This window comes from Magnolia sinica, chromosome 17, assembly GCF_029962835.1.
Source record: "Magnolia sinica isolate HGM2019 chromosome 17, MsV1, whole genome shotgun sequence".
NCBI classification, from domain to species: Eukaryota; Viridiplantae; Streptophyta; class Magnoliopsida; order Magnoliales; family Magnoliaceae; genus Magnolia; species Magnolia sinica.
This window is the reverse complement of record NC_080589.1, coordinates 68,433,084-68,445,142: the sequence shown is the minus strand read 5'-3', so window position 1 is coordinate 68,445,142 and position 12,059 is coordinate 68,433,084. Positions and strand designations below refer to the sequence as shown.

Below are 12,059 nucleotides of genomic sequence, written 5' to 3'. Positions count from 1 at the left end.
CATATCATACAAAACAATGGTGATTGAACAGCCACCATTAAAAACTTCTTGGTGATTTTTTGTGGTGTGGTCCACGAGAGCCTTAGATCTGCCTCATTTTTGGGCTCATGCCCTAAAATGATCTGACAAAATAGATGGATGGTGTGGATATTACATATACATCATGGTGGGGGCCACAGAACAGTACCTACCTAGGTGTTGTGTTTGATGGCACACAATCCAAGTAAAATGGAGCACATGATCTATTATAGGTAACACGTTAGTGGATGTTTTCCTAACCGTGGGACCCACCTCGATGTATCTATTATATATCCAAGCCATCCATCAATTTTACCAAATCATTTTAGGACATGATCCCAAAATGACGTAGATCCAAATCTCAGGTGGACCACTGATGTAGAGGCATCTTGGTGCGACTCCAAGGATGCACCGTATCTCCACACTGGGGTGGGGTGACCCATGAAGTGGGGCCTGTGAGATGCAGGATGGCCACGAGGTGGGGCCTACTGTGGGACCGTGTAATTCGGAGACTCGTGCAACGCGAGGGTTGCCCACGGGGAGGTCTCCCCTGGGTTTGACTGGGAGGGCATGCATGTAGGGATAAACCAGTCCTTTCCCAACAGCTCTGCAGCTTTTGGTGTACTAATCGGTTGTCTGTTATTAGAATGGTATCAGAGTGGGGCCAAATCTATTATTATAATGGTATTAGAGTGGGGGCCCAGTGTTCGAGTCTCCTCACCGACGTGGGTGGATGATGCAGGGTAATCTTGGTGCGACTCCAAATATACACCGTATCTCCACGCTGGGGTGGCTCACGAGATGGGGCCTGTGAGATGTGGGATGGCCATGGGGTGAGGCTCATTGTGGGACTGTGTGATTCGATGACCCATGTAATGCTGGGGTGGCCCACGGGGAGGTTTTGCCTAGGTTTGCCTGGGAGAGCCTGCATACAGGGATAGATTTGTCCTTCCCAATCAGCTCTAGAGCTTTTGATGCGTTGGTCAGTTGTCCGCTATCAACTACACCATAGGAAAACAATGGTGATTGAACACCTAGTATTAAAAACTTCCTAGGGCTCACTATAATGTTTATCTTCTATTCAACTTGTTTCTTAGGTCACTCGGACTTGGATGCAGGGAAAACACACATATCAGCTTCATGCAAAACTTTTGTGGCCCCTAAGAAGATTTTAATGGTGAGCGTTCCATTACCACATTTTCCTGTGGTGTGGTCCACCTAAGATTTGGATCTGCCTCATTTTTGGGCTCATGCCCTAAAATAAGTTGGCAAAATGATGGGACAACACGGATTTAACAAAGCTAATCAAGGTGGACCATCTCATTTTTTTGGGATGGCCCATGACTCATATGCAATCCTGAGGCGAATTGCATCATGGGGATTGGCATATACACCTAGGTTATGTATATGATGGTGCTCTATGGGCCCCACCATTGTGTATTTTATCCACGCCGTCCATTCATTTTTGTCAGCTTATTTTAGGGCATGAGACCAAAAAAGAGGCTGATCCAAATCTCAAGTGGACCAGAACACTGGAAAACTGGTGATTGAACGCCCACCATTAAAAATTTCCTGGGGGCCCACTGTAATGATTATTTTCCATCCAACTTGAGTAGGTCACGTGAACATGGATGATGAGAAAACACAAACATCAACTTGATCCAAAAACTTTTGTGGCCTTGAGAAGTTTTTAATAGTGAGCGTTCAATTACCGTTGTTTCCTATGGCATGGGTAACATAGGATTTGGATCTACCTCATTTTTTGGCTCATGCCCTACATTAAGTTGGCAAAATGGTGGGACGGCGTGGATTTCACACATACAACAAGGCAGGCCACCTCAATTTTAGACAAGTTTTCCTATATGTGTTTTGGCTTCAACCCATTTGGCATTACTTCTAACAATGGCAGAATTAATTCTCAACAAATATGATGCTCCACCTGAGTATGGGTCATACCTCGGCAAGGGGAGTTACATGATGCTCCAATTTTGTTTGTATAGGTAGGCACATTGGTTTCATGATCAATAATATTGTCAGCATGGGGCCCACTGTGGATGGACCATGAAAATAATTTTTCTTTTTTTAAAAGAATAAATATTAAATGATCCTAACCTTCGTATCTTACCAAATCAGATTTTTGTGAAAAAAGTACTTAATTACATATATTTAGCATCAAGGACAAACATTCCATACTACTACTACTACAACGACGACGACGATCCTTCCCTGCTAATCTATCTTCTCTTCCAATTTCCCTTGGGGGGGGGGGGGGGCACTTATGCTCATCTAATTAATAACTTTGTTTCTTTTGAAGGTATTTTTTCTTCCTCTACAGGTCTTTTTGCTCCAGTTATTTACCATCTTTGTGCCTCATAATGTTAAGGAGTCTCATTCTGATCTTAACCAGAAAAAGGTCATGATTGGGTAGACAAAATCTTTGAAGAATGCAACTTAAGAAATAGTACCCCACCCTAGGAAAAATGTCTGGTCAGATGTTGTTAGCCATATACATTTAAGCACACGGACATATGCCTGATAATGGATTTAGATTTAGCATAAATAGTAAAGCAAAAGAATGGATGTGTGAACCAATCCCTGTTGTCCAAGATTTAACTGATTCTGCAAAATTGCCAAATTACAAAAGTTTACCTAGATCTTAAATAATGACTCCATTTATGGTTGAAAATGCTCCTAACATCCAAAATACAATTATAAGCTCCTAAATAGATAAAGCATTCACCATTAGCAAAAAAAAGGAAAGAAAAAGAAAACTAACAATTTTCCGGGAATAATCGTGGGTGTTCTTTTGAGAAACTAACAAATGGAAGTGCATCTCCTGGTTTTGAACATGCATTTGAAGGCATCCAGTTGTTGGCTCCAGATTAATCTAGTATAAAATGGTGGAAACATGGTATATGTTGGATATCAAATTATACAGAAATAATGTATCCAGACGTGGGAACTGCACCTTTAATTCATTTGGTGACATATTCAGAATAACTGAAGGTTCCAACTCTTTATTCACTAGACGCCTTGCCAACAATTCATTCCTCTGCAAGATTTTTTTGGACAAATTATCAACATCAAATAGCATTAACCTAGATTGACAAAAATTACCTTATGATTATTTTGAAACAAAATGCAGAATAAACATTGCCGAACCACAACAAATTGAAGTATTGATGAATTAGAACATTGTCTCTGCTTATCACAGCACTTTAGACAATCAAGCTTTTGTGATATTAAGGATGGAATAAAAAGGCAAAGGAAAAAATTTCTTCTTATGATAAAGTGCCCCTATAAATCACCCTATGACTAGTATATTAAATACCACACGTTGTCTATAAACTAGTTGATCATAATTAGTTAATATAAGGCTTAGATAATGATGATATGATCTATAGAAGTGTAAATGTCATCATCTATTGAAAAAATAATAATTTATACTGCAAATCTTGAACATTATAAATCCACGGTATATATTTAACACTGTGGCTACATAATTTCTGATAGAGAGTAACATAAGGATCATGCTAACCAATCTCGGCAAAGAACGGTATTAGGATGCCTAAAGTTTCTAAGGGTGTTATAGAAATATGTGCATACGGGTTTTTTTCAGAAATTCAATCTAACCATAGAGTTTCGACGTGAAGTTTGTTATCTATTAATTTTTGGGTATGAGGAACATATTTATAACTGTTTTGGCATTTGGCTCTGTTGGCGACTCTCTGGGAGTTATGGAGAGAAGGGAATAGCCGCTGCTTTTGGGACATATGTCTGTCATCTAGGCTTTCGGATATGATTCTTCAGGACTTGCGGGAATGGTCTCTTGGTCTTAATCTTTCAGACCGTTCTCTCATTTCTTCCCTCCTTGGCTATTGGTGTTGCTGGCCACTCTACCAACTTCAGGTGTCTTTCTGTCTCAAGTTGTATAGTTGGTTTTGTAGGTTTCTTTTTCTTTCTTTATTTCTTTCTTTTTTGCGATGTACAGTTGATTTTGTTGTTTTGGCCTCGGCCTTGTTTTTTCTTTTCTTTTTTTTTTTGGGTTGCCTTTGGCTCCATTCTTTTTATATATCAGTTCAATCTTCCAGGAAAAATAAAAATAAAAAAAATCCTCATGGGTGCCAAAAACAGATTGGGCATTATCATAAACATGCTTTTGAATACAGTATCAGCCAGTCCCAAAGACGATATACTACAGGCATAATGGACTGGTATCGGCCGATTTTTTTCTTTTTTTAGCATTTTTTTTGTAAAGGAAAAAATGTAAAAACATCAGAATCTTTCTTCTTCTTTTTTGTATCATGTGTATTTGTGCGTTTTTAACATGTATGTAATGGTGTATCAGACCATTCTTTGATAAGAATGATGTCTATCAGCTTGACTAGCTAAAATTCAACCAAATAGATCCTAATCAAACACAAATCAAGCATGATTGGGTGGATTAGGGTCACATTACATGTGAATACAACAAAAGATGAAAAAATGGAATAAAAAGAAAAAAGATATAATTTACCCCTTCTTCCAATGTTTCTCAAAATGCTCCCATTCCGCTTCAATTCATGGAATTCCACTCAAATGTTATGTTTTGATCCTCAAAATAGGCCTAGATCTAGTCTAAAATTAGTTTCTAAGCTTTTTCATGGCTAAAATGAAGAAATAAGTAGAAAAATGAGAGAAATTTTGAAAACAAAAATTTCGCAACAGGGTTTTATGGACATATCAGTCCATATCAGCCGTAACAGCTCATACCGGTGCTAATACAGGGCATACTGGCCTCTATTGGTCAACACCGCCCATTTCTACTTAATGGAGCAGTTCAACCCCATAACGCGTAATGGGAGTGATCACATGACATCCAAAACAGATTCAGAACCATGATCACAACCCTTGATGTTGACTTGGAATAGGTTAGTGTTTTAAACTTTAATAGTTCATTTTGTAGGTACATTATGTGGCTTAGAAAGGCAGTTTTGTCAAGATCTACGGTAAGTAGCTGGAAAAGGTAATGTTGTCAATGGGCCAAGCCAACCCATAGGGCTCCTAGGCCTTGCCTGCTATGGGCTGGGCTTGGACTAGTGTATTAGGCCCTAGGGTTGCACCCCAGTCTAAAATTTAGGCACATTTATTAATTGGGTTGGGTTCAAGCGATGTCTAAAGGCACACTTTAGTCTGGGCTTGGGCTGGTGTATCAAGCCCAAGGGCCAAGTGCAGGCCTGAAATTGAAACGCTTTTTATTAATCGGGCTGAGCTCGGGCTATGCATATAGGCACATCAGCCTGGCCTGTTGAGGATATCAAGGGAATTTTTGTAATATTTCCCATGAATGTAATTAATAAATTCCATCCGCTTAATTATTTTATAATGCATTTCTAGAATTTCAATGTCTCAATTAGGCAACTCTATTCCATGCAATTAACTCTCTTTATATTTCTATCATTGTAATGAGAAAAACTTTGATACAGTAGGAGAGTGTGATGGATGATATGCAGGCAGTTAGAAATTACTTGGATAATGCATAAATGGCATACAGGTAAATCGAATTAAAGTCTCCGATTTATGGGTCCTAGATTAGATGTATAGTGAAACAAAAACTAGGCTTAGTTTATTATTGGACTATCAGATTCTGGACATTAAGTATCCATGAATGAAGGATCAGAGATTAGGATTATTCAACCAAATTATTTTAGCATTATGACTTAATGGCAGTGGGTTCCACAGTTTATTCAATTTAATTTATGTGTCATGTGTATGATTTCTTAGTGTTTGTGTATCAAGAGTCATACTCTGCTGGAGTTTAAGTGCCCCATTGTAATAGTCTCTTTCTTTGTGAGAAAAAGACTATTCCAAAGCAGACTTCTCTAGAACAAATGTTCTAGGAAATGTACAAAGCCCAAGCTCTACGGGCACACCGTGATGTTTGTGACACCCACTTTGTCCAATCAATCCAAGTGGGCCACCGCAGAAGGAACAATAGGGATGGGGATAACCATCATAGAGACCTTCATTGGGCCTTAGCATGTTGTTTAAATGCCATCCAACCCGTTCTTCAAATAGGCCTGTCCAAGATGAAGAGACGTCCCAAAATTAATCATGTTTCAGAACCCAGAGCAAACCAAGCTAAAAGTGAGCTAATAGCCAATCCCTTTTACACTACTTAGGAATATTGAAGTCATGTCGGGGCTCAGAGTAAACCTCGCTAAAAGTGAGCTACCCAGGATCCTCTTGTCTAAGGAGGAGGTATCTAGGTTGGCTGGTGTTTTTGGTTGTCAGATCGGGTCCCTCCTTTCTTCTTACGTCAGCTTGCCTCAATGTGTTAGTAAAGCCGCAAAACATCTGTGGGACAAGGTGATTGAGAGAATGGAGAGGAAGCTTTCGCCGTGGAAAAGTAGACTTTTGTCCCTTGAGAGTAGAATCACTTTAATTAAGGATGCCCTCTCCAATCTCCCTCTCCATTTTATGTCGTTATTCCAATGTCCAAAGTATATTCTTGCTAGGATTGATAGGCTTAGAAGGGACTTCCTTCGGCAAGGCGGAACAGCTAAGGAAAATTCCACTTGTTGAATTGGAGGGAGGTGTGTAGGTCGTACATTGATGGCGTGTTAGCATTACACCGCTCAACAACGTGAATTCAACCTTACTGGGTAAATGGGTTTGGAGATTTGGGGTGGTGGAGAGCAGTCTATGAAGGAGCATCATTGTTGGTAAATACGGCAACTCCAAAATGGGTTGGTGGACTAAGGAGGTTGTACATGAAACGAGTTAGCTCGGTTAGCTCGCTCAACTCGACTTGAAAAGGCTTGATTCAACTCAATTCGAAACTGAGTTCGAGCTTGTCCGAGCTCGACTCGACTCGGATCGAACCCCAACTCGAATCAAACTTGGGCCGAACCAGTTCGGTGACTTGGTTTCTTTGATATTGATGTTGCTCACCAAGTGGTTGATGAAATGACTCAACGAAGTGTTGACTGGTGGCAAGGAAGGTATGTATATGAAACAAATACCCTTTTTTCTTGATTTTGATGTTGCCTACAGGGTGTTTGATGAAATACTTGTAAAACTGTTGCTGATGTTTTACATACAGTGAGAATTTACAGCTAAAGTCCATGCATTTGTGAAAATGTTGCACAAGCGAACTCGGCTCGATCTTGGCTTGAACTGGCCCGAGTTGCTGACCAAACCGAGCCGAGTTGGCCAGTCAGGCTCGAGGACCAAGCCGAGCCGAGTTCGACATGGCGTCAGCTAGTGGCCAAGCCAAGTCGAGCTATGCCAAGCTCGACTCGGTTCAACTCTTGTACACCTCTAGGACTACGGACTTGTCTCTTTATCAAGCGTCCTATCTTTGGAAGGTTGTTGGCCAGGTTGCGAGTAAAGTGTCTGTGAGTCAAGGTGTTCCATAATGGTAACAGTGGCCATAACGGCCACCACCATTACCTTTACGAAACGGGGCATAACGACTGTTATGGCCCCGTAACGGCCATTATGGTCTCTTATTTATTTATTTATTTATTGAAAAAACTCCTGAAAAACCTGTATTTGCCTCATAATGTTGATTAAAAAGTATAAAAAACATGTATCTGTCCCATAATAGACCATTATAGGGCTATTATGGCCTTTATAAGGGACGTAACATATCGTTAACGGCAATTACTGGTCATTTTTTTTCGTAACGGCCACCCCGTAACGTGTAACGGTTGCCACCGTTACCTTTACGTAACGGCCTTTACGGCACACCATGCTGTGAGTGCCTGTGAGTGTGGGTTTTGTGGTTGGGGATGGGGCTCGGGTCAAATTCTAAGAAGATGTTTGGAGTTGGGAGTCCTCACTGCATTCAGATTTCCCAGTATGGCTAGCATCTATTTTGTTGATGGTGTCCCTGTCACTCGTTGTTTCTCGAATTCAGGAGATGGAGGTGCGTGGGTTCCTCCTTACAAGCGGTATTTGTCAAATTCAGAGATCGATGACATGGTGCAACTTCTAACTCATTAGCAAGGGATTTAGCTGTTTCCAAGTGTGAAAGATTCACCAATTTGGTTGGAAGATAAATCAGGAGTTTTCTCATTAAGATCCTTCTATTTTCTCATTTCCTGGCCTGAAAATCTTGGTTCCAACAGCCATATACTAGCCCTATCTGGTCCTACAGTGCCCCTCCTAAAGTTTTGGCTTTGACCTAGCATGTTGGCAGTAATAGGGTCCTTACAATCGACAATCTTCACAGAAGGGCTATGGTGCTACCAAACATATGCCTCCTCTACTTCAAAGATGCAGATTTGGTTGATCATTTGTTCATCCACTAGCCCTTCGCTTGGGATGCTTGGTCTAGTATTCTGCTCTCTTTTAATGTATTCTGGTGATGTTAAACTCTATTGAGGGTCTGTTTCATTCTGAGCATGCCGGCGGCGCCAAGAGAAAGGGCTGGGACAGATGGAGGGTCGCTCTGCTCACCGTTCTCTGGACTCTCTGAAGCGAGAGGAATAATTGTTGTTTTCGTAATAAAAGCAGTTCTTCTCTAGGGGCTATCAGCTGGGCTAAATTGTGTATCAAGGATTGGGTGCCTAAGTGGTAATTTGTATTTTCTTTTTCAATTTTGTTTTGGTTTTTTCTTGTTGGCTTTTAACTCTTAATAAATTGCATCATCTTTCAAAAGAGAAAAAAAAACAAAAAATTTGTTGTAGAGTACTCCAAACAGACTATTCCAACACTAGAGGCTATTTACATGGGACTAAGACTCCTACTTATTTTTGCACCATTTAAAAATGATGGTGACTCTTTAAATGTACACATCCCATAGTTGTACAGGAATCCAAACTGTCCAAATCGTTGACCCAACTATGGATCGAGCATAATAGGAAATTTTCACTGAGAAAATATTGACCATATCATTTTTCCTTATAATTTGGACCAATCACTATTTTACTTTTAGCCATCCAGTTAACAGCCATTAATTGGACAGTAAGAACTGCTTAATTAGTGCAATTTTAGAGATTCTAACCATCTAATAGTCATTAATTGGATAGTAAGGACTGCTTAATCAGTGAAATTTTAAGATGTTCTATTAGGAGTCATTATTTTACCTTTAACCATCCATTCAATAGCCATTAATTGGACAGTAAGGATTGCTTAATCAGTTTAATTTAGAGGTGTTCTATCCACAATGAAACCCACAATTTGGATGGTTTTAGGATAGTTGTACATCATTGCGACATTGGACTAGCATGAGTCACCACCATATATGGTGCAAAACCCACACAGGACTCTCAACCCATTCATGTGGGAGAGTCGGATTACACAAGGGTCCTCATGTGAAGAAGCAAAACACGTCAATATTGCACATGTGTCAAGATCTAAGCCATTCAACAGGTAGTGTGCATTTATGAACATAACAAATACCAAAAATCAAGGTTGTACAATCACCAACTGAGTTATACATGCACATTGAATTTGAATTGTTGGCTTCTTTTTCTAGCCACCCATTTTTCTCATACAAGTTGGACTTGCCTGATAAGAAAGGTATTCCATAACGGTAATGGTGGTTGTAACATCCACGACCATTACCTTTATGATACAGACCATTACAGTCTCTTTTTTTATTTGAAAAAAAAAAACGAAAACTTGTATCATCCCCGTAATGAACCGTTACAGGGCTGTTACTACAATTACGGGGACTGTTACAGCTATTACAGGTCATTTTTTCTATAACGGTTGTTACGGCCGTTACGACCTCGTAACGTGTAACAATTGCCACCGTTACCTTTACGTAACAGCCTTTACAGCCCCGTACGGCCATTATGGCACACCATGTTGATAAGGGGGACCAATATTAATTTTGGTCCATGACATGTTGACAATGTTGCCCATCTGATGAATTGGTCATATCTCTGATGTGTTCCTTTTGCCCAGATCCGAACATGCAACTTGTCCCCTCGAACATGAGAGGCCACCCACTGAATCACAATTAGAGCTGCCTAACTTAGATATCCAACTCATAAAGCTTGCAAATTTGGGCAAAAGTCTTCGCTTTGAGATTTAAAAATGTGTTTGGCAAGGTTATATCTGAGAATCAGGGCACCTTTGTTGTGGGGAGACAGATGGATAGGTTGCGTTGTGGACAAAAATGGAGAGGGCGGATGCGGGCTTGTGTACGATCCGCCTCCTTTTCCATTTTGATCAATGGGTCTCCAAAAGGCTTCTTTGAAGCATTCAAGGGTCTAAGGCAGGGGGACCCTTTGTCTCCATATCTATTCATGGTCGTTGGGGGAGCTTTCAGTAGGATGCTCAACAAGGGAGAGGATAATGGCTTGATTAGTGGGTTCAAGGTTGCTAACAATAGTGCTTCTTTCACGCGTCTCCAATACGCAAATTATACTCTCTTTTGTGATGTGGACCTAATTTCAGTAGATAATCTTCGAAAAATTACTATTTTCTTTTGGGCAGTTTCGGGATTGAAGATAAATGTTGCTAAGTCGAAAATGCTAGGAATTCACATCAGTGGTCAAGACCTTCTGCCTTTTGCAACTTCTTTCGGGTGTAGGACAAGAGACTTCCCGAAGACATATTTAGGTCTCCCGTTATGTATTGGTAAGCCTCCTAAATATCTATGGGCCAAGGATATTGAAAGAATCAAGAGGAAGCTTGCAACTTGGTAGACTCATTATCTCTGTTATGGTGGTTGTTTGACCCTGATCAAGACAGCTTTCGCAAATATGCCGATCTACTTTTTCTCACTTTTCAAATGTCTGAAATCGATTCTGTAAAGGTTAGAAAAGATGAGAAGAGACTTCTTTTGGAGAGGTTCCATGGAGAGACAAAAGTTTCATCTCCTTAAATGGGAGTAGGTTTGTAAATTTGTTGAATCGAGAGGGGCGGGCATCAAAAGCTTAGAGCACATGAATATTGCTCTTCTTGGTAAATGGATTGGAGGTTTGTATCTGAACAGGGGAGGCTGTGGAGGGAGCTCATAGCAAGTGGGGTCGCAGCATGGCAAGTGGTTTGTTCGCCTATCCTCCTTATATAGAGCCTCATCCATTTAGAAGGCAATTGCGGCAACAAAGCAATTTGTTCAAAAAGGACTTGCTTTCTCCCTTGGAAATGGGTGTCACATTAGATTATGTGTGGATATTTGGTGTGGGGATAGAGGCATAGAGCATTACAAGATCTTTTTCCAAGACTAGCTCACATTGCTACTGACCGGTTCGTGTTAGTCACAAATTGTCTCCATATCCAACGGCTCCTTTGTTTGGAATCTGCCTTGTCGTAGAAATTTGACGGATGCATAAACTAATGATATGGTGGGTTTGTTAGAGTGCTTAAAAAATCTTATGCCTTTAGGTCAAGTTTCTGACTCCATGGTTTGGAGTGCTCACCAATCGAGTAAGTTTTCTGTAAAATAGCTAAACAATATGATTGTCGTGCCCAGTAATCGTCGAGAACTTGCTCATCCTTTCCACCATTGGTTTTATGGCGCCCCTCGCCGTGTTGTAGTTTTTGTTTGGTTAGTGGCTAGAAAGAAGATCCTTACCATCGGCAACCTTCAAAGAAGACCCCTCATTCTGCCAAACATATGTTTGACGTGCATGGAAGACACAAAATTAATTGATCATCTCTTTATTCACTGCCCGTTTATGATGAAGATCGGCGACTTTTTTTCTCTCTATTCAGTACTGTTGGTTATGTCAAAATTTGTGGAGGATCTTCTTTGGACTTGGCATGGGGGAGGAAATGGGAAATCCGGAAAAGTCAAATGGAGGCTCCATATTATGCCTGTCATGTGGGTTGTTTGGGGGGCAAGAAATGCTTGTTGTTTTCAGAATGAATATTTGTCGGTTGAGGAGGCCATTTGCAGGATCAACGGCCTTCCTTCCGAATGAGCCGCTTATGTAACTCTCGCCTAGGCTGGTTTTAGGGTTTTTTTTTGTTTATCTTGTATTCTTTCTTGCCATTTGGCGTGTTCTTCAATAAAAGTTGTTGTTTCCTCTCAAAAAAAAGAAAAACTTCACAAGAGAAGTGATCAAAATAAACCCAGATCTAGTGCTTAGCCCCAC

General features: G+C 40.5%; 1 protein-coding gene across 4 annotated transcripts in view; it reads right to left on the bottom strand.

Annotated features, from left to right (window-relative positions):
- Positions 1–12,059, bottom strand: part of LOC131231684 (uncharacterized) — a 44,342-nt gene that overhangs the window by 6,892 nt on the left and 25,391 nt on the right. For 2 of the 4 annotated variants that reach the window (XM_058227970.1, XM_058227969.1), the window contains 2 exons: positions 2,987–3,070; positions 2,795–2,905 (listed from right to left, as the gene is read on the bottom strand). The exons of 1 other annotated variant lie outside the window; for it this stretch is intronic. In XM_058227970.1, the coding sequence (XP_058083953.1) occupies positions 2,795–2,905; positions 2,987–3,070 (195 nt within the window). The remainder of the gene's footprint in view (positions 1–2,794; positions 2,906–2,986; positions 3,071–12,059) is intronic. One more of the 4 variants, XM_058227971.1, reaches the window with a different exon arrangement.